We start from the raw sequence: 23,983 nt of genomic DNA, 5'->3' as shown, positions 1-23,983 counted from the left end.
TCTTTTCTCTACTCAAAATCTTATACACAAATGATTCAGATTTGTAAAACACCCGTCTTCATTCTCATCTGACGGTACCTCCAAAGTTTTAGCCATTGACTCGAGATTTATAATAGTGTATTGTACTGCCAAGGAAATGTGTATATTCCAAATCTCTATATTTAGTGGAGGTCTATTTTTCCAATGTGTTTTAGTTATTATGTAATTTTAAGTGTAAAAATTTTGCACATGAATGACTGCATCTATTTACATTTATTTTAATTATGTCTTTATGAACTCTTTCTTGTATTCTGTTGGAAAAAATCTTAATAATGATCTTAATTATAAAAGTGACTCATGAGCCCGGCCGGGCGTGGCTCAGCGGTTGAGCGTCAACCTGGGATCCAGGCGATCCGGGTTCAATTCCCGGTCAGGGCACATGCCCTGGTTGCGGGCTTGATCAATGACTCTCTCATCATTGATGTTTCTGTCTCTCTCTCCCTCTCCTTTCCTCTCTCTGAAATCAATAAAGATATATTTAAAAAAAAAAAAAAGAAAGAAAAAAAAAGAAAGAAAAGTGATTCATGAAAAGTGCCAAATACTTGGAAAGTCTTGCATATTACATGTTATCAGTGCAAATACTTATTAAACAATAACCTAATGAGCCTATACTTTATCTTATCCAAATATGGGGTTTGAGGTTTTCGTGTAGATACAAAGAAAAAAGTACTGTTTTTCCTTCCTCTTTTCCTGAGGTCTCCACTTTCTCTTCTCTACTCTTAAGGAGACAGAAAGAGGGAAGTTAAAAAATATCGGGTAAAGAAAACACTAAGGAGTAAGAGATATAGTTTACTCTCTTAACAAGGGAAATAAATTAAAAACTTTTCCAGAAATATGTGGCCAATTACTCCCATCAGCTCCAATTTCCAATCTGGAATTCAATAAATATTTAGTGGCAATTATCATCTTTTTCAAATAAATATTTTTTCACTAAAAAGAAAATTAGAAATGAAATACACTGGAAAGTAGATGTTGGGTTATCACAGAACAGTAACAATAATGTTTGCACATGAGTTAGCTAAAAAATATTTTATTATATATTTTTTTACTTAATCCTTAAAATAATTCTGAGGCATGAATTACTATTAATCACATATTTCATAGATTAAATCTGTACTTAAAAAGTTAAATGATTTCCTAATATTCATACATCAATCAAAGCTACATCCTGAACACAAGACCTATAATTCCAATTTTGTTTTCATTACTATACACAATGCCTTCTGACTAAGGACATTTATAAAACCAATTTTTTCATTAAATATATTTTCGGATTGCATGACATTAAATTTTAAAAATATACCTGATGTCATACATAACACCATATTAGCAAAATTCTCTCAAAGTTAAAAATGAGTTATTCCATTATATTACATAAAAAAGATAGACTTCAACTTCAAATTTTTACTTATATAGTTTTTAAAAATTCATATCTAATTGAGTTTTTAATTCCTAATTTCATTTTAAAAATTAACCCATAAACTCTTATGATAGAAATAACTTAAAGCATGCTTCAGAAAAATATCTTTATGCTGGGCATTGATGATAAAAATAGACAAATTTTCTTTCCAAGAATATATTAAAACTAAGTATATATAGTTTGCAATTTGTGTGTTAAACACGATGTCCGTGTATATAAATACAAGATTTAAAATCTCTTGCTCTGAGCCTCATGACAGAACTCTGAATCTCCTTGCTCTAGAGAAATTCACTATAAAATGGAAGGACATTGGCTGTTTTTTTAATATTGTTAATTATACCCCAGTGTGTTTCCTCACCCAGTGACTTTAGAGTGGAACATATACAAAATTAAGAAGTCCGGATGCACTTGTGCAAACAATGCAGGGAATTTTAGAATTTTGGAAATTACCCTAAAAACACACATAAAACACACATCAGAGTATTGTTTATTGACCCACTGAGTGAAAATTCCTTCCCTTTCCAGATTTCAGTAACTAGATAGCTTAATCTCTAAAAAAACCCCAAAACACTTTATATATACATATATATACCCCACCTCCAAAATCCATATAAAACTGTAGTATAGATATTTATAAACGTTATGAAAATATATGACTTTAAAAACTTGAATGTTTTTTATTAATGCACATATAAATTATATTTAGATATTTTAATTTAAATATAGCTTACAGAGATATATAGCTCACAAAAATATATACATTTGTATAAGTAAATTTTAGCTTATTTTTTATAAATATGTTATGACAGCCTCTGTGATTATTATTTGTGTATCTTTTGATACCGATCCTAAAAATTGTGCTTCCAAAGAAATTGTAAGGAAACATTTTATAAATGTTTGCTGAGACATGAGAACTTGGTAGAGTCCTTTAATAATTTTATGGTAATAAAATATAACATTATATAGGGGATGTATAATTCAGTTTTCTCTGGTTTTGTCAACATTTTAAAGTCAGCCAGACACCAAAAATATAATTAAAAATTTCCATTTCCATGTACTGTTTTTGCTAACTACACAGTTGATTGTTTTTTTAATTTGATTGAGTAAATTTTATATAGTCATAAAATCTTATGTCCTATCAGTAGCAGGACTCTAGCCATAAACTGAGGTGAAGATATGTATAACATATATAAATAACTGAAGCAAAAAAGTATTCTTCCTTTCAATATTCAATCATGTTAACTTGAGGAATACTGAGATTTATTTATCTTTCAAGATTGGAAAATAGCTACATATACTCTCTATATGTCAGACCTTAAAATATACTACAATATGAGTACTTAATTACATGCATAGTCCATATATCAGGACCTCTCACCTCTCCCATATCTTTCCCACTAACCCTTAGAACCTAAGGACACACCTCGTTTTACTTACAGGGTTTGTGGCCACTAAGGCCTGGTTGTTGGCCACAGCAGTGAGATGAATTATTGTTATGATAGAATTACAAATGAAGGAGAAGAACAGATTTTTGTGCAAAGTAATCCTTTGGCAACTTAGGCTCCTAAAAGGCAAAAGAAAACAAAGTGTGATGACATCATAAAATGTTTCCATATTTTTCATTAATAATCATTCAAATTAGATACATTCTTAATATGTAACAGCTGTTCCAAATTTGGAAGACGTATTTTTCCCCCCAAGATTCACTCATGATAAAATCTTAATTAGGGAAAAACCTATAATTTCTTAAAACACAGAGACAAATGAGTTGCTTCAGGAGAAGTAGACATACATAGGGATAGGAAATTTGTCTATACCAGGCCTCTACATAAACTTTTGTTAATCTCTCAATATAATTAATATTTTAATTCAGAAACTGAGATTTGGTGAAGGTGATTTTAAAAATGCAGCTAGCCTGGCTGGCGTGGCTCAGGGGTTGAGCATTGACCAACGATCCAGGAGATCTTGATCCAATTCCTGGTTGGGGCACATGCGGGGGTTGTGGGCTTGATCTCCAGCTGGGGGAGTGCAGGAGGCAGCCAGTCAATGACTCTTTCTCATTGATGTTCCTCTCTCTCTCCCCCTCTCCCTTCCTCTCTCTCTCTGAAATTAATAAAAATATATTTTAAAATATGCAGCTAATTAATTTTGAAAACTTTGGGTTTGTCTATCAGATTCCCACACAGATAATGTTCTTTTTACACCACAAATGTTGTTCTGTTTATATAGCATGTTTATAGCTATTTATGGTTGTTCTGTTGATATAACCTCTGTGTGGTGGTGCTGGTGATTATGCAGGCCAAACGTGAGAAAGATAACATTGTAAATAGAATAGTGAGTTGATAAAAATATAGACTTAGCAACCAATGAGGTTTTTTCAGCTTTACTGAATTTTTCTAACTGGTCCAGCCATAAATAAGATATGAGAATATTACTGTAAACTTTTACTGGCAGTCCTCATGTATAAAAAAATTAAAAGAACTGGCTGTATGGAATTCACATAGAAATAGATTTCAGGAAAAGTTGTCATTAATGACAAGTAATGCCACTCTTCAGATTGAATTCACATCCACTCTACAAGATTGTCCATATATGACTGACTGCCTTACCTATGCTCAAAGACCAATTCAAGTACCACCTCCAGTATGAAGCTTTTATTTGAAGGCTTATTATGGGTAAAGTTTTGAAATAAAAGAAAGGAACCCATTTGAGACTACTTAATATCAAAACAAACACAAACGTAGTAGGAATTCATTTAATCACAGGGATTTAAAAGCTTATTTTGTGTTTTTACATATTATGCAAATATATGTCCAGGATATTATAGTTAGGAGGAGATGACAAGGTTTTCCATATTTAAAAATGCAAAGTTTAGGCTATATTGTCTTCGAAATCTCTTCCAGCTATTGGTCTATGATTTTATATATAGCTCTAGTATTTTGAAGGACCCGTGTGAATTCAATCCAAATCAATTATTTATGGATTTTCAAAATATGCCTTTGACAGAAGTGAGTGCTATCAGGGGAGACTTCTGTGAAAGGTTTCTTGAACAAGATGGCCCTTGGATTGATAACTGCATGTAAGACAGTCATATGCGGACAAGTATGTGAAGTCCAGCTGGGGCCCATCAAATAGAAACAGCTGAGACCTGCTAGTATTTTTATATTGGGGAGTCTTTAATTGGACCCGACTGCAGTAATTGAGGAGAGTAAGAGACAGGCGGGGATCAAGCTACAGAGTATAGATGATATTTTATAGAAAGAAGAATCTTTGAAAGCTTTTGAACTAAGAGTGTCCTGATTCCAGCTATTATTTAAGGAAAGTCAACAATGAGGCAAAGATGGCTCTGTTTTCAATAAAAATGCCACAGCGATGACACGAGAGCTTTGTGTTCACTGACTGAAGAGAAATAATGAATGTGAGAAGGGATCTAGTAAAGAACATTCTTTTCTAATCATTTATATTATGTGGTTTATTTCTCATAATTTATCACTCTTCTATGATGAATATTATGAACATGTTATATATATGTATATATATTCTTATTTTAAATGCCTGCCTTGAGCTTTCCCAGTGTCTATGGAGTGCCAACTACTGTTTAGGGGAAAACTCCTTACCCATGAAAATATGTACTTTTTTAGTAATAGAATTTAAATAACTTAGCTACCATCATGGGGGAAAAAATAAAATGTTTTTCTTAACTGGGCTATGTTGTCATTTTCTGTTGAATATATTTATATCCAGGTCAATTGGTTAGGACATATGTACATAAACAACAAAATTCCATAGTTTTCATATTTTGGCAAAAAGACTAAGAGGGTTTGCTTAGACAGCAAATCAGAAATACTTGTAAAAAGTAAGTTGGAATGGAGAAAAACAAACATTAAAGAAGGCTTTCAAAACTAGCAAGTCATGAAGAGCTGAAAGATGAGCCGAAGAACATAAAACAAACAGTATTTGTATCATAACTGTTGATATTTATAATACTAATATGAAAAGATTGAAAATAAGTAAAATAAAATACTACCTATAGTTAGCTGAAAAACTATTTTAATTTTTCTTGTGTACAATTAAATATCCTTCTAGTCTCTATGATAATTTATATTTCTATTCCTTTCTGATTCCTCCTTTTCTAATGACTCTGCTCCCACCTCAATCTGGCTTAAAAGTTAAGGACTTAACAATGAACTGCTGTTACCTATTCTCTTCCAAAGATGTACTTATTGTGGGTAGTCACAGAAAAAATGGCTTTTAATTCTCTTACTATGTATTAAAAGGGTATACTGCATTTCTCTCTTTCAGACACAGACAATGACATATTATGGCAAAATTTTAAAATGATAAAATAAAATCCTATCATAATGAATTATTTAATATTAAAATCAAAAAAACACTTAAGAGCACTCATGAAGTCATTTAAATACAGTTTATTTTGATTTTTTTAAACAAAATTATCCAAATAATACTGTCAATGTAAATAATTTGCCCTATATAAGCTCAAACCAAATATCTGCTTTGGAAACCCTGATACCCAGTTTAGCTCTCTATATTTTTGTAATGAACTGGACCATTGCCAAATCATTTCTCTTTGTGTTGTGTAAATATGTGCTACTATCTACAGGATTAGCCAATGGCTATTGCTTTAGTTTCTTCCCTTTCTCCCTCCAGGTTCTGTGCAACTAAGCAGACAGATGTTCTCTGACATGTGCTTTCTATCAATGTCTAGTGGTAAAAAAGCCTCAGATTTTTCTAGTAATGCATATTGTTTTCTTCTAAACATATTCGTAAATACATGCAAGTACATTAGTACAAATAAAATAAATTTGTAAAGGAAAACCAAAACATGTACATGGAAAACACACTGGTTTGTTTTAATGGCACCCTACAAATATTCAGGTATTTTTCAAATGTTAACCTACAACCGGTTTCACTACTCTGAATTTTTAAATGTGCTTATTTTACTCAAAATATTTTTGAAAAATTGTTTTATAGGCTTAGAGAATATTTTACAAAAAACTCTCTCTACTTTGTTTAATTGTTACAATATCCCTTTCTATCCTAGCATAACCACAGAATAGAAAATGTAGTTTGTGGATCTGGATTGTTTTCATTTTATATTCTCTATACATAATTATTTTAGAAATTATTCCAATATGCAATTCTGACAAGTAGAGTTATAGAGACAGTTGGTGTAAATGTGTCAACAAAACCATTAGACTTCATGTGTAATGCATGTAATTCTATGCCTTTCAGTTCTCTTGTGCAACAATTAGAAGCAGCTCACATCAATCAGTACGTGCAGATCAGAGTGGGTTTTGAAACCTGACCTGAGAATGAATCTGGACTGTGCCTCCTATGAACAGTATGACTTTGGGCAAGTTACTTAAAAATTCTAATCCTTAGTTTCCTCATCTGTAATATAGAGATAACAACAGTACTTCATAGAATTGGTTGGAAGGTTAAATGAGACAAATCATGTCTAGTACCTAGCATAATACCTAACACATGGTGAACACTCAGCTAGTATTTTTTAAACATAGTTATCATCTGGCTGCTTTTAATTAAGTTCTCTAGTGTTTTTTTCTCTCACAAATAATAAAATAGCATCAAAGCTCACCTCAGTAATATAAAACTGCCCATGTTTTCAGTAATATAATGAAACAATAAATTGTGATCTATTTGTTATAAAACATAAGAATTTAACATTATAAAGACAGTTTCCATATAATTAATGCAGGACAATAGGTTGAGCAAGAACTAAATTATCTTCCCAAGGAATTTCCTCCTTCTCAGAGTTGTCTCCGAATTACCATTTCCATCGCCATGCGGACCTCAGGCATCAGCTACTCCATGTTCAAAGCCCTGCCATGGGTAAAATACTGCCTTTGTTTCCTATTTGGTTTGACTTGAGTTAGAAAGTTCCAAACTACTTTCCCTGGTACTAATCCTGAGCAATATTAGCCCCAGAAGGAGGAAATACAAGCAATATAAAAGTAGCCCAGTGTACAAAGTACTGCTTTCTTATGCTAGTTTATCTAATTTAATGACCGAATGCTCAGAAATGCTCCCAAGAAAACATGACCCGTGTATCTGAGAGGAAAGCTCGTGTCAGTCTGAACACTGTCAAAAACAATAGGCAGAAAGCAATAAGTGTATTAAAAGGCTAAGCAGAGTGGCTGTCTTTTGTGGCAAGGGTGGGGAGCGTCCGGCCTGGGGGCCCTATAAGGCCTGCAAAATCATTTGGTCTGGCCCTGCCAAGGCAACCGCAGACGGGACTCGAAATTCAATAAATCTAGGAGCTTTTTTCATGGCTAATTTTTAAATTGATAATTTGTATGGCCCGAGAATGATGTTATAAATATCCAAATGGCCCTTGGGAGAAAGAAGTTTCCCCACCCCTGACTAAGCAAACAGGGCCTAGGCAAATAAGATGTTAGAAAATAAACCCATGTTTTGAGAGGACAGAAAATTTAATTTTGACTTTAATGGAAGTACAAGTGCCTCTGTCTTCCTATAATATTTGTTCAGGTGTCTGATTTAGCATATAAGTCAGAGATAGGATCTAACAAAATGCATAACAAAATGAATGACATGTACCACAAGAGTTGAGAAAGCAAGGATCCTGGGAAGGCACTGAGATATATGGTATTTAAGGACCACTAGATGACTAGTTCTGAACTCAGCCTTATCAAACCTCTGACAGTGCCAGTTTGCCAGATCAAAAAAAAATTAAGCGAAAGTTTTGATTTGCCAAAACAGGGACATCAAGGTGTGATTTATAGAGTAAGACTCTGTTCTCTATGTTTCAATGTAGAATTTCTTTAAATAATTAGCTTTTTTTGAGATAGATTTAAAGATTGAATCATGAACATTTTCAGGAGAAAAATTATAGTTTAAAGAAGAAAACTATAATTGCGCTAATTCAAGAGATAAATGAAGAAACTGTAAATGTGATAAAAGTTCACAATATTGATTGAATATATTCAAATATGATCTAAGAAAAAATGTGAGAATTTGGGTCACTTGTCCTGAAAATCAAAAATATAAGCATTGAAGGATTATTTTATTAAGTTGAGAAAGCTTTGGCCTATCAATTGGATACATTTTTTTTGCTAAACTTTACTTAGAACCTTTTCTCAACTAGCTAGAAATGATATAATTGTCTGTATAGTTGTAAATATGCAACTTGGCTTTAAAATTATATGGAATTAGTGTCTGAAATGTCAGCAAAATTAAGATGGTAAATAAAAGAACCACTTTTCCTCATACAAATCAGATGTTATATGCATGCTTTTATGTGCACGAAGATGGAGCTCTTTGTCTGGGTTGAAAGAAAGAGCAAGATTTCCTATGCTCTCAGATTTTAAACAGTCATTAAAATATAATTTATAACTAATTCCAGTAAAGTTTATTTATTTTTTTTATCTAAAGAGTTCTGTTTTTTTCCCCCAAGGATCATTATGAGCTAGAGTCACTGTCTCTCAGGACTTGGCAAATCCCAAAGTTCTGTTTTTCTCTTCCCCTCCCTTTCTGTTCCTTTTCTTTTTATCTCCTGCTCTGACTCTTTCCTTTAATTGGCTGTAATATTAAACTGAAGTATATCTGGTAACTAGTGTTTCATGTTCTCTGTTTCTAATTTAAAGCATGGAAGAGGAGTATACTTTACTCTCTCTAAATAAAACATAACAAACTATATCCTAAATCAACTCTTTGTGTGGTTCTTGGTTTTTATTAGGATAGATCAATGGCCCTCAATTAACAAATGGGAAAAAAAGTTTTCTGTACCAAAGACTAAGCAAGAATGCAGTATGAAGAACTGGGTTAAGAAGCAGAAATAAACTATTGACAGATTTTTAAAAATATACACAGTGATTTTATGTGAAACATTAGTTCCTCTAGGAATTAGTTGGAAGAAAGCTAAAATTTCTATTGCTCTTCACTATATGAACATGCTTCATTGACCATTCAAGTCAGCATTTTCCTAGGTGGCCTTGGTTTTCCTTCAATTTAGCAGCAGTCTCTGATAATTTCACACAGATGCTCCTACTGATTAGCATTTTAAGGAGTCTCAGTCTGATGTGGGGACAACAAATGACAGACAAACACAAGGGACTTGTCCAAGGTCACGACAAGTCATGGGAAAGTCAGTACTAGAGATAAGCTTCCAAGTCAATTCATGTCTTCATTTCTCAAAAATTTATTAAGTGCCTACTATGTTCAAAGTCATGTGCTAAGCCCCATGATGTGTAAAGAAACAAAGCAGAGATCATTCCTGCTCTTACAACGCCAACTTTGGGACATTCTTTCCATTACTTCCCTTTTTAGTGGATAGTTGTTTTCAGTAGATAGTGGCTTTGTTATTTTAGTAGATAGTTCTGTGGAGTATATATTTAAAGTGTCTTAAAATCAAAGACTATGAATTTTTAATATGATTCAAGTACTGAGTAAGCTACATGAATTCTTGGGGGGATAAAAAGTTTTATTATTTTTGACTAGCTTAGCACATTTTTCTGATATAATTATACTAATCTGTTTTTTAAAAATTTTTATTCGTTGTTTACTTATTTTTCTATGTGAACATTACAACAGTTTCTTTATAAATGTGGTGCATAAAAAAACTAGAAGTGTGTTTTTAATTTTGTTTTTAAAGAGCCTAGGGATATGCTATGCCTATCAGGGTTAAATTTTTCTTTTCTTTTTTTTTTTTATTAATTTATCTTTATTGTTGAAAGTATTACAGGGGTCCCATTTTTTCCCCTATTGATCCCCTACACCTTGCTCCCACCCCCCTCCCCATGCCTTCCCCCCATTATTGTCTGTGTCCATGAGTTATGCATATATGCATATAACTTCTTTGCTTAATCTCCTCCCACCCTTCACCTACCTTCCCACTTCCCTCTGAGATATGACCGCCTGTTGAGTATCTCTGGGTCTGTTTTGTAAGATTATTTTGTTCATTAGCTTCTTCTTAAAGAAGGCCCTTCCACACTTCATGTAGTACTGGTTTGGTGGTGATGAACTTTTTTAGCTTTTTCTTATCTGTGAAGCTCTTTATCTGACCTTCAGTTCTAAATGATAGCTTTGCTGGGTAGAGTAATCTTGGTTGTAGGTTCTTGCTATTCATCAGTTTGAATATTTCTTGCCTCTCCCTGCCTGCCTGTGTTTCTGTTGAGAAATTAGCTGACAGTCGTATGGATGCCTAACTGCTTTTGGTAACTAACTGCTTGATTGTAACTGACTGCTTTTCTCTTGCTTCTTTTAAGATTCTCTCTTTGTCTTTAACCTTTGGCATTTTAATTATAATGTGTCTTGGTGTGGGCCCCTTTGGGTTCCTCGTGTTTGGGACTCTCTGTGCTTCCCGGACTTGTAAGTCTATTTCTTTTATCAGGTAGGGGAAGGTTTCTGTCATTATTTTTTCAAATAGGTTTTCAATTTCTTACTCTCTTTCTTCTCCTTCTGGCACCCCAATAATACAAATGTTGGAACATTTGAAGTTGTCCCAGAGACTCCTTGTGCTATCTTCATATTTCTGGATTCTTTTTTTCTTTATGCTCTTCCAGTTGGGTGTTTTTTGTTTCCTCACATTCCAAATTGCTGATTTGATTCTCAGCGTCCTCTAATTTACTGTTGATTCCCTGTAAATTATTCATTTCAGTTTGTGTAGCCCTCACTTCTGATTGATACTTGATCATGTCACTGATGATCTCACTAGTTTTCTTAAGAGTTATATTAAGATCCTTGAGCATCCTTATAACCATTATTTTGAACTTTGTATCTAGTAGTTTGCTTGGCTCTAATTCATCTAGTTTCTTTTCCAGACACTTCTTCTGTTCTTTCCTTTGTGACATGTTTCTTTGAATCCACATTTTGGGTGTTTCCAGGTGTTTGTTTCCATATATTAGGCAGAGCTGCTATGTCTCCTGGAACTGGTACAGTGGCTTTGTGTAGTAGGTGTCCTGTAGGGTCCAGTGGCTCAGCCTCCCCAATCACCTGAGCTGGGCCTTCTAGATGCTCCCCTGTGTGGGCTGTGTGCACTGTCCTGTTGTAGTTAAGCCTTGGTTGCTGTTGGTGTCACTGGGAGGAATTGACCCGAGGCTAACTGTCAGTGAGGACCAGCTGCAGCTACAGCTGAAGAGCTACTGTGCTGGAGACACCCCTATGGAGCAGACACCTCAGTGGAGCTTTGGTGTTCACCAAGTACGCCCCTTGAGTGTGTTACTCATGGCTGTGGTAGGGTTGTAATCCAGTGTGGTCGAGTCTGACCACCAGGTGCAGTGTCTCTGGGGCCTCCCGGGAGGTGCAGAGTCAGCCTCTGCCAGTGCCTTGCCCAGGGCCCCCCAGCATGAGCTACACAGCAAACCGTAGTTGGCTGCTACTTGTGCTGGGCTTGGCGGTGCCCAGGAGAGGCCAAGCTATGAGCCAATGCAACTGCCGCTAGTGCCAGGCCTGGGGCCGCTTATCAAGCCATCTGGGGCCCGCCGCTGCTTGCTTGAGAGATTTTAGGAAAGTCCTAAGCATGAGGCTCGAGAGGCCACTTGCACAGAAAAGCCCCTGGAAATGGCCTGGATGAGCTGCAGGTGGGGAGGGGCGGGGCCTCCAGGAATCACAGGGCGGGGCCAGAGGTGTGAGTCAGGCGCTGGCGATTCAAACATGGCGCCTGCCTGCCGGCTGTGTGCGGGGAGGACTCGCCAAGGAGCCATGGCCTCTGCCAGCCCTTCTGCCTGGGAGGAAGCTGCCCTCCACCTCTCGCCCGGATCTCAGGCAGGTTAGTTCCTCCCCGAGTGTCCCAGGTCCTTTCAGGCTGCTGCCCGGCGCTGGGCTCAGAGGGAGCGTCCGAGTGAGTCCGTGCCGGGCCCTTTAGAGGAGCTGCCGGGGCTCCCGCAGCCTCCGCGACCCTCAGCGACAGTCCCCGCTGGTTTCACAGCCCGGAGTTGTGGGGACGTCTCTTCCCGGCCCTGGAGCCCTGGGCTGGGGCCTGCTGTGGGGCTGGGACCCCCCCCCTCCTCTGGGAAACCTCCGCAGCTGAGATTCCCTCCCGGGTTTAACCCGCGGCACCGGGTGTGGGCCCACAGCCTCGTCTCTGGGATCCAGCCCCGACCCGCCTGCGTCTCCGCCCCTCCTCCCGGTCTCGGTGCTGCTTCAGCTCCCTGGCTGTGGGGCTTCTGTGCAGCCGGGTCTCAGGAGGCTCCGAGTGCTGGTGGTTCTGTGTTTTAGTTGTGATTTTGATGTGGTTGCGGGAGGCGGCGGGCGCAGCTGTTGCCTACGCCGCCATCTTGTTTCCTCTCCGCTAAATATTTCTATAAAAATCTTTTAGTGGGCTGATAAGAAAGAGTGCTAACTATGCCAATAATAGACAGTGTTTTCCAAACTAGACACTCTGCTTAATGTTGCATATATATCTCGGCATTTATACCAAATCTATGATAGAGATACTAATAGTATCTGAATTTGAAAGGTGTGAAATTGAGGATTAAGAGACAAAAGAACGTGTTCCATGCTATGCAGCAAGCAAGTGCCACGGTGAGAGCAGGTGTGTCTGTTTAGAGACTGCTCTTAACCACTCTCCTATAATAAAGACTGCCTAGACATATAAAAAAGTGTTTAATGCTATACTTGGGTCTTACTTCAAGAGGGTTTTTAATGTTTTACCTAAAGCTTGAGAATGTAAAATAAGAAAGAAAAATTCATTTGTAGCTTTGCTTCTTTCTGTTCAAATTCTCCATTTTTAAAAGACAATTAAAGTCCAATAAAATTACTAAGCCCAACAGAGAAGAAACGGATCAGGAGGAACCCTGCACAACTTAGTTAACTACTTAGAACATTTGTAAAATTAGGCATTAGAATAGATGCTCTCTTCGTTTTTTATGGTTTACACTATCTACCTGTTGAAATTCTACCCATCCTTTAACACTTGTTTCAGTGAGATTATCACCTCAGGAATCTTCTGATTCTATGAATCAGAAAGAGTCTTGCCTTCCTCTGTCTTTCCATCCAGAGTTCTTCTTACCTCTGCAATAACTTTTTAAAATCTTTGTATTGCTATTATATAGGGGCAATGTTAGATGACTACATAGTGTAGTCTGCGTACCTACTTGATTGATATAGTCTAATGATAAACTAATGGTAGAGTTTGTTTCAGCATTTATTGAGAAATTGCTACACACCAGGTAGTATTTGAGTCTTTGCTCAGTATTTTAAACAACATTATGATCAATTATAAAGATCAGCTAAAAATCAATATCAGGCTAAGCCTATATTATCAGTTAAGTGGTAATGGCAAGATTAGAATATATTCTATGTTTTTAATCACTGTATCCATTAAGTTTAACTTATGTGCAAAACCGAGTACATACCTGTTATGCTAACTCACCATTATAGGGTTTTTTTTAGGTCACTATAGTGAATGAACAGTTAATTGTATATTCAGTATAAACTTTAAGTATAAGTGATGTAATTAGGTGAAAACTTTTAATTTTAATTTCATATATTGGCAAGACACTCATTTGCTTTAACAAGATTTTTGCCTATGTAGCATGTTGGGTTTTTTAAGCATGGAATTTAGCACAGAGACACAGGCATACATTGCATACAGTGCTCTTGATTTTTTAGAAATTGCTCTTTGAAAAAACAGTCCTATTTATATGTGAAACATGAGAAAAATATTTGAGAGAAAATAGAATTTCTAGCCTCTCTTTTAAAATGAGATATGAGTCTGCTGATTGTATCTTTATTTTTAAAATATATCTTTATTGATTTCAGAGAGAGGAAAGGAGAGGGGGTAGAGAGAGATAGAAACATCAATGATGAGAGAGTCATTGATCGGCTGCCTTCTGCATGCCCGTGACTGGGGACCGAGCCTGCAACCTGGCCATGTGCCCTGACCGGGAATCTAACCAAGATCTCCTGGATCCTAGGTCAATGCTCAACTGCTGAGCCACACCTGGCCGGGCTGATTGTATCTTTAAAGCTAAAGCACTTAACATGTAAATGTAAGATTTCAATTTTTAACAAAGCACTTTCCATGTTGTTGCTATATACAGATGATGTATCATCAAATTGTACACTTGAAACATAATTTTTAAGCAACGTCACCCCAATAAATTTAATTAAAATATCATTTAAAAAAGCATTTTTATAGAGAAAATAAATTAATTCTGAAGTTTTAAATTATAAACCTTTAATTAAAAAATTAAATTTACTTAACGAGTATTTTGATATAATCTGAAAATTTGACAGACTATGGGCTGAAAGCTGGTGCTCTAGTTACATATGTACCTAACATCCAAGTACTTGATCATTTCTGGATTTGAATAATGTTGATGTGTTACTACTCTGTTTGGTTCTAAAGCTGCCAATGTTCCAAGACGATAGAAGGAGGAGGAGAATGACAGTAGTGATGAAGCAGTGACATACAGCTACTCACTATTCACATTGCATTCTATAACTATTGCTGGTGATCACAATTATGAAAACCATGTTAATGCATAAAATAATATACGCTTGTTTTGGAATTTACTTTCCTATTAAAAAAATCATTTGTATCAAGAAAATGGAGCTGACTCTCCCTCCTGCCCTCCCCCAGAAAGAACTGTTATTTCAAATAAAATTCAAGGCATAATTTAACCATTTCATTAACCACCCCCAAACCAGTAAAAATAACCTAACCATAACACATTGAGATTATTATTTTTAATAATATGTATTAAATGCTGTTGCTATCATTCACACAAAATATCAGTTCCTATAATGTACCATGTAAACTGATACTAAAATTGACTAAGAAGCTTAAAATTCAATTTAGAAGGCCTATAATATTTGACAATTTTGAAAGCAAATGCCCATAGATTTACATATTGATTTTGGCTCCATTCTTACTATATGACTTCATTCTCATATGTGTACTAATTTTGTAAAGTTGGGCTTAAGATTTTCATCAATCTCTCTTATATATTTTACAAAGTCAAGATAAAGTCAACATATTTCAAATTATTTTAAACATTCAATTTATTTTAAGCATTATAAATCGTCAACATTTCATATATTTTATCAGTACATAACATAAACATGCACATGACACTGCATTCACCAAAGACAATTGGTAAATTTAAAAAATATTTTATATGTACTTACTTGAAATAAAAGAATATGCCAAGTGAGATAAGCAGTGATGCAATAGATAATCCATGTCCAATTATAGTCAGGTAGAACAAATTCAGTGCAGTCTATAATTTGTAATAAAAAATTAAGGCTCATATCAATACTACAATCCTACATGTATAGAAGATCAAATTCAATAGAATACTATATATTTAAAAACATGTGATCTAATAACCTTATCATTTAGCTTACAAATCAATAAATAACCAAATACATCTGGAATGAAGAATATCTATGCAAATTTATACAGTGACATCAAAATTTATAAAGCATATGCCCCTTTTATTTAAGAAATTAGAAGTCACATGTTAAATATATGGACTAATTTTATTGATCTAGGCTGTATAATATATGAAACCAGCATTTTATATTTTTGGAAGACATGGATAATTTTCAATCTATCACTTTGTGCACCTTAAATCAAATGCTATTTGATGATTTTATTTTTTGTTCTTTACTTAAATGCCATATAAGGCTTTTTTCCCCAACTGGGCTTCTGTTTTTCCTCTAACAAATCTGAGGTTCTGAGACAAATCTCAAAATAGTAACTTGTAGGGGCCTATGATCTGTACAAATATGTTCTAACTTTATCCTGGTTTTGATATTTTCTCTTTGATTATTTTTCTGTAATTCATTTATTTGTAACTTACCATTTTATTGTATATTTTTATGAGTTTCTTCAAACTCTTCTTTGAATAAGCAAAGAATACATGATTTATAATTATAAAGATAGCTGACAGTTATCAAGTTCTTTACTATACTCATTTGTTTTCTAAGTGTTTTTCTTGTATTAAGTCAATTCTTATGAAAACCTTGAAGGTGGGTTCATGTAACCCCCATTTGGTACTTGAGGGGGCTGAGGCAGAGAGAAGTTATGGCTGGCTGAAGGTCCATAGTCGGTAAGGTGCAGAAACAGAAAGTCAAAGAGCAGGACTCAGTTTTAATCATTGTGACAAACTGCCTCCTTCTATATATACACACACATGTGCAAATATATGCAGACACTTTCTATCAAAGCTTTATTGTTGTGACAAACTGTGACTAACCTTGACTTAATATATGGTGTTAAAAGCAGGAATGTAAGCGAGAGGAACCTAATAGCCAGCCAGAAAAAAAGCCTTCTGCTGAGGGACAGAGAGAACTGTTTTAACCCTACTGGACTTATCTTTTATACTTGAGCAAAACTTCTAACTGTAATTCTAGGAATTCCACCGCAAATAAAATTTTTCTTCTTTCTTATACCTTTAAAGTGTTTTCTTTGGTAAACTTGAAATTCCAGTACTGAGTCATTGCCTTGTAAACACACTACTATCTGGCAGAATTTCCTCAGTGTAATGACAGAATCCATAGTAATTATTTCTACAAAGATATTTTTCTGATTATTCTTCTCCAAGGATATTATGAAAAGGTTTTAAAATGGAAGGACACCCTAGCTAAATTTTCTCCAATACTGTATTTTTAACTAACTTTTTAAATAGATAATGTAAATTAAATTTTATTTTATATAATTATTACATACCTTCACTCTCTCGTGTGTGTTAATATTACACTGGGTATAATTTGTCCATGTTCTATTGCTTTCTGGATGTCTAAACCAATTTCCATCTTGGTCACAGATCTTTGTAACTTTTTCTTGAAAATTAAAAAGAAAAAAATAAAATAATTTTGTTAACCTAAGGTTTATTAAATAGATGTCAAGGAGATTGTATGTAAATTTCTGCTATTACCTGAAGGATCGAAGTCTTGAAAGTAATCAGGGCAGTGCTGTATTGATTCCGTTCCCGCTGCGACATCATTCCAGCACAGCCATCCATCCCAGGTTCTATTGCAGTGAACGCCTGAGGGGAGAATTAAAGTTAGGAATTGCCCGCTCCCACTAGGTATACATGAAGACATAAAGTCTTAATTTTTTTTGAAAAATACATTTTATTGATTTCAGAGAGAGAGAGAGAGAGAGAGAAACATCGATGATGAGAGAGTCATTGATCGGCTGCTTCCTGCACGCCCCCGACTGGGGGTCGAGCCCACGACCCGGGCACGTGCCCTGACCGGGAATCAAACCGGGATCTCCTGGATCCTAGGTCGATGCTCAACCGCTGAGCCACGCCGGCTGGGCAAGACATAAAGTCTTCCTGGTGGTTCACAATGACATGGAATAAAGACTATCTGCTGAAAATGAAGGCATCATATAAAACCTACAGTCAGACGCTGCTTAATGACAGGGAGCCATTCTGAGAGACGCATCGTTAGAGGATTTTGTCGTTGTGCCCACATCACAGAGTGCACTTACCCAGGCCAGGAGGGGATGGCCCGCTGCGCACGAGGCGACTGGTGCACCACTGTCATTCATGCAGATCATTTTGACTGAAAAGGTACTATGTGGTGCAAGGGTGTACAGGAATTACTTGAATTTTTCACCACGTAATTATTAGAATAACTAATTTCTAAATTCAAATTAGAAATATCTGAATTTGTATACAAATATTTTAATACTTGATAAATCAACCCCTATTGACCTAATATCAAATAATCTGTCATTGTCTGACTTATTTTAAAGATATTTTTAACTGGATAAATACCTTATAGTAAAAATGTTCAAGCAGATATATCCAAATACTTCTCTAAAGATAAACAAATTATATTGTTCAGTTATATTAGGATTTTAAAAGATGACCAATGTGGGAAAACCACTGTTTTCTCTTTCTCACAAATTCATTTTGACAGTTAAAAATATTAATAATAATCTTCATTTAACATTTTACTTATATAAACACTGTACAGTGTACTATCAAATATTTTTCAAAAATTTTTAAGATCTCTGAGTTTAAAAATCTAGAAATATCTGAAGTCTTTATATTTTGCTTTGTTTTATTGTGAGTTTTGTATTTTATATTTGGAGATAACCATGTTTTTAGGGTTGCCAGATAAAATACAGGGCCTATTTTTGTTTTTCTGTTTTTGCTAAATCTGGTCACTCTCCTTGCGTTACTCATCTTTGTATCTTCAGAACTGAGGCAAATAATGGCACTTAGTAGACCCTCAATAAATGTCCCAAAAATATCTAAAGAATAACTTAATGGAAACAGAAGCACTTATACTTCATTAGCTTTGCTACCAAATGTACTATTCAAAGTATAAGTTATGCAAATAAAAAGTGTTCATTTTATTATGCAAACTCCTATCAAGCAGCTTGTTAAAAAATATAATTATGTAAACTGAAGATCAACTGTCACTTATTTAATCCAGGACACATACTTATTTGATATTTTAAATATCTTTATACCATAAAAATGTTACTAAAAATATCCCCATTGTACATATTAGAATTTTTTAAAAGAAGAAAGATAAATTATATCATAAAGTATTCTTCATAAATAAGTAATTAAAACTGCTCATATATCAGAAAAATTAGCAACTAACTCATTTTTAATAAGGGACCCAAGAAACCCATAATGATGTAATGGGATGGTTTTCTTTTAGAAACATATCAGTGCATTTAAAATTAAATAGTCATCTTTACCTTCTGTTTGTTGAATGGATTCTTGCATAATTTTCTGGTAACATTCATATTGAGCCGTCATAATTTTATTTCTAGTAACACCCAACGCATTTTGTTTATCTTGGCTCTCTTCTGATTCTGCTATGACAGGAATCTACGAGATTTAAAATAAAATTTCAGAATTGTGAAAATGTCTATCATAGGCAGTCTGTCACAGTGGAAAACAGTAAATGCAGAGCTTAGTCAACTGACTTTGGGGGAAATCCATGATTGGTAGTATTTGCCAATTTCCACAGTAAATGTCCCCTATATAATGTCCTATTTCAAGTGACGGACAAGACACTGGCAAAGGCAGAGCGGGGAAGAATAGTGGTTGGCTTTCGAAAAAAATACTTGCTGCACAAGAATAAATGAAATTTAAAACATCAAGAAAATTAATATTTTTTCTCTTGCTCTCGGGAACTTTATAGAATTGCATAAAATCAGTATCATTTTTATTCTTTTTTAAAATAATAACTCAGATTTGCACGCTGCCTGAGAAACGGTCACAGTTCCTTAAATTACAAAAATTGGATTGGCAATCTGTTACAAAATTACCTGCTGGAAACCACTGTTGGCCTGTGCAGCTCACTGACATGCTCAATACAGGGAGTCCTGTTTCTTGAATTCTAGTCTATTTACCTACGATAACATCTAAAAAGTGCAGAATTTGGACTGCTCCTAGACTTGAGAATGTTTTCAAATACTAATGCTGACAGGAATGTTGCCTTGTTTTTTTCAGTTTAGTTTTTTTCTATATTTTTCTTGAGTTTCTTTGTTTGAATCTTTGTGGGGTTTGCTTGGAAAACCACAGGAAAATTATTTGCTGGCACAGAATTAGAGGAGATTATGTCTCTCAGCTTCTCAATACACATAATGAGATAAGAGCACAGTCACGGTTTTAATGTGAGACATTCTAGGCCACAATCGGGGTGAGGAACGAAAACTTTACTTCGGCATTTCTTTCTTTCTCAAAGATTCTATTGGAAGTAAAGATGGTACTTTGCGCGAAAAGTTCTAATTAATACAGTCAGATTTTAATGTGAGACAGAGAAAAATAGAAACAAAATATTTCTGTAAATAAGCATAAAATTAAATGTGTAGGGCACATCATGCTCGAGTATATCCTTTCCAGTCGTCCTTCGTCTACTCCCCACTGCCAGCCCAGCATTCCCCTCCCCACAGACACTCAGAGGTGCCCATGGGTGTACACGCCCATGCACACACCTGCCCTTAACAGCATCGGGGCTGCCAGAAATGATGCATCCTTATTTGAATGAATGGATGCAGAAATTAATTTAAAATATAGTGCATGATTCTGAATTGCTTTTTAATCAATGTAAGTCAATCAGCTGGCAGAATGGGAGAAAAACCAACAGGTCAGGACCTGCTTTTTAAATAGGTCTAACTCAGAATCAACAGGCCTGGTTGAAAATATTTTATCTAGAGATCCAAGGTGGTGGTGGACTGAGTGGAAGCTACGCTGACACTCTCCCGGGACTAATCTGGGTTTACAACTAATAGAAAAACCTTCCTTAAAACCATCCTGAAATCCAGCTGAAGACGAGCTGGAGCGCACCCTCATAACCAAAGAGGAAAAGTGGAGACTGCAGGAGACTGGGAGGAATCTGCTATATACAGCTGTTTTATACCGACGTGCTAGGTTTTTCTTAATATATCTTTATTGATTTCAGAGAGAGGAAGGGAGAGGGAGAGAGAGAGAAACATCAATGATGAGAGAGAGTCATTAGGGAGAGGGAGAGAGAGAGAAACATCAGTGATGAGAGTCATTGATCGGCTGCCTCCTGCACGCCCCCGACTGAGGATCAAGCCTGCAACCCGGGCATGTGCCCTGACCGGGAATCGAACCCCAATCGCCTGGATCCTAGGTCAACGCTCAACCGCTGAGCCACGCCCAGCCGGGCCATTTATTTATGTATGTATGTATGTATGTATGTATGTATGTATTTATTTTAAGCTGATAGTTACTTCTTCCTCTGCTATCTTGCATATTTGTATTCATTTACTTTTCTCGCTTTGACATTTCCCCAGCCAACTACACCACCATCCCATAGTACCTGCTATGGGACAAAAAGCCTTAAAGTATACACTGAAAGGAAATACATCATTGCTGTGTTGATTGGACATAAAAATGTACCTGATTTTTACATCAAATAATGACATATTGTTTTGTTGGTGGTTCACCTTTATCAACTGTAGATGTATTGGAAGTTAAAATAGAAATAATCATAGCTAAGGAGATATATTAGAAAAAATTATGCTTACCATAAAAAAAATCAGGAGAAACAGAAAATACAGCATACACTTTTTCTCCATCCTTAATACCCAAATAAAATATGTTATATAATATAAATCAAACTGCAATAGAAAATGAAAAAATATAATACATCAATATTTATGAAAAATATACATGGTTCTCAACAGAAAATTTCTTTAAAATGACAATAATTTTGCTATAAGGATTTAATAGTCTTATGTATTACGACTTAAATTTAAGAACATTATGGCTTAAAATACTAATGAGATTAATTAAATACATTTTAATTTAGTATTACAAACTGGAAAGCTTCTTGCATATAGATTTTTAGTAATTAGAAAACATCTTATTTTCTTTTCCTTTACTAAAATTGGGATCACATAATTAAAGTATTAAAATAGTTTCACAAGAACATAAAAGCACCAATTTTGATGGCATATTTACTATAAAACTTACCTTTATTTTCTATAAATATTAATCTCATTTTTAATTTTCTGAGTCTTCAATAATTTAAAGGGCAAATTTTTCTTGGGCCAATTTCTTGAGACTCAATATTCATATTTCATTAAAATGGCCTTATAATTTAATATAAATTATTCTTCACTGAAGGATTAATTTTTTTAACCAGGAAATAAAAAATTCCCTAAGTCATCTCCATTATTAAATTTGGTTGCAGAACATGGACAATACCAAATGAAAGTATTTCTGTAAAATATTTCTAATGGTAGATATAATTCTGAGAAATTCAAAATGGCCTCTAAAACACCACCCCTTAGCTTCTTAATTTTAAGAAATAACATTGCTGGGGTAAAGTGTATAACACTTACTCCAAAGATGCCCGAGCAACCTACTCTGACAGCTTTTTATGAGATATGAACTATCCTGATCTGGTCATAAAATATAATATTTATTTAACTGAATGTGTAAAAACGTTTTTCAAAGGAGATAAAAAGAATTCCAATCAATAGTTTTTGTCAGTGAACTATGAACTTAGATTTCATTTTGTTAGGAAACTTGTCATACTTTTTATTAGAGGGCAAATGTTAGAATAAGAGTTATAAAAACCTTTCCCACATGTTTTATTTACTTTTTTTTTTTTTTTTTTATCATGTGCAATGAGAGCATGCCATTAACCAATGAATAGAATCTATGCCATTGCTTGCCTTCACCAATGACTCACCTGGAAGCAGCTTTTTAAAAATTGTAGCAACCTCCCAAATAACGTTTTCTCTTCTATCTGCTATCCTGAGTTTTTATTATTAGTTGATCTTAAGAAAAACATAACCAAAAAAATTAGAAACATATTAATTTTAGATATTAAAAATCATGCATGTTGTAACAGAAGGAAAAAAATTAATCAAGTTTTTACAATTCAGTAATTAATGAGTTGATATTTTAGTTTTTATTACATTTTACCATGAGAAAATCTAATTCTCCAAGACTTACATGCACAGTTGTCTCCAGGCTCAAATCACATTTTCTCTTGGATCATAATCAACATTGTCTTGAAGAACTTCTTAAATCCTCGGGTCATGACCTACAATATTGGTTGATATAATAATTCATATTTTAATGAGCCAAACTTATTTCCATGATAAACTGAAATTTTCAAAGAAAATATCACTATTAAAATGATATTTTTATTAAGCTATTCCAATTTTTTAGTTTCTTTTGCTTACATTATATTTGAGTTTTGTCACACATATATGTTGTTTTCTATTAGAGAAACATCAATTTTCTTCTATTCAGGATACCTGGGATACTGAAAAATCTAACTGAATATTTTACCTAAGTAAATTTCTAAGAACTACAATATGATAAAAAAAAATTAAATTAAACTATAGTTTAATCTTCCTTTGAATAACTTCATTTGTCTAATCTTTTATTGAAATGTGGCATGCTTAGTCTTAGTTACATGTATCTGTTTCCCTTGCTGGTATGGTTTCTCAAAGCAGAAACCATTTCTGATTGATTTTTGTATCCTTTGTGACTGGAACTTAATTTATACTTGCTGTATAAATGAATGAGAAAATGAACCAATAAACTACTTTAAGATTTTAAACTTAAAAACAAGAACACTAATTATAACTATTAGTTCTATTCATTTATTCTATTACAAGGCTTTACATAGTGTTTGAATCTGTACTGACAATAAAAATCTATACTGACTCTGAAAGTCATAAAAGTTAAGTCACACTTAAAACAGTATTTTACATTTTCTGTATTAAACATATATTACACAGAAATATAAAAATAAAATGTAATGAAATATTATTCTATTTGGAAATCAGATAGGTTTTTACGAAACAACGCTTTGATGATTTACACATTAGTATTAAATTACCTTTAATATGTATGCATGTTCAAAAACTGAAGGGAAAGGTGCTCCAAAAACATGTTTGGAGTTTTCCTAAACCCAACATATTTGAAAAGTGTTTTACCCAACATTAGTAGTTATTTTTGTTGCGTATCTAGTAGGCTTCACAATCAAAGTTCCAAAAAGTGTCTTAGTGAAACATCTCACTGTTCCTTATTAAATCATTCTGGCACC

General features: G+C 34.5%; 1 protein-coding gene across 5 annotated transcripts in view; it reads right to left on the bottom strand.

Moving 5' to 3' along the window:
• CALCRL (calcitonin receptor like receptor) overlaps positions 1 to 23,983 on the bottom strand; it is an 88,572-nt gene that overhangs the window by 15,394 nt on the left and 49,195 nt on the right. For 4 of the 5 annotated variants that reach the window (XM_081142108.1, XM_081142109.1, XM_081142110.1 and 1 more), the window contains 8 exons: positions 22,879 to 22,969; positions 22,613 to 22,700; positions 21,441 to 21,533; positions 19,137 to 19,269; positions 17,344 to 17,454; positions 17,136 to 17,248; positions 15,590 to 15,681; positions 2,897 to 3,023 (listed from right to left, as the gene is read on the bottom strand). In XM_081142108.1, coding sequence (XP_080998234.1) covers positions 2,897 to 3,023; positions 15,590 to 15,681; positions 17,136 to 17,248; positions 17,344 to 17,454; positions 19,137 to 19,269; positions 21,441 to 21,491 — 627 coding nt within the window. In that variant the 5' untranslated portion in view covers positions 21,492 to 21,533; positions 22,613 to 22,700; positions 22,879 to 22,969. The remainder of the gene's footprint in view (positions 1 to 2,896; positions 3,024 to 15,589; positions 15,682 to 17,135; positions 17,249 to 17,343; positions 17,455 to 19,136; positions 19,270 to 21,440; positions 21,534 to 22,612; positions 22,701 to 22,878; positions 22,970 to 23,983) is intronic. The other variant, XM_081142111.1, reaches the window with a different exon arrangement.

Source organism: Miniopterus schreibersii (assembly GCF_964146895.1).
Source record: "Miniopterus schreibersii genome assembly, chromosome: 7".
In the NCBI taxonomy this organism is placed as follows: Eukaryota; Metazoa; Chordata; class Mammalia; order Chiroptera; family Miniopteridae; genus Miniopterus; species Miniopterus schreibersii.
The sequence above is the reverse complement of the archived record's forward strand: the minus strand, read 5'-3'. Positions and strand labels throughout refer to the sequence as shown.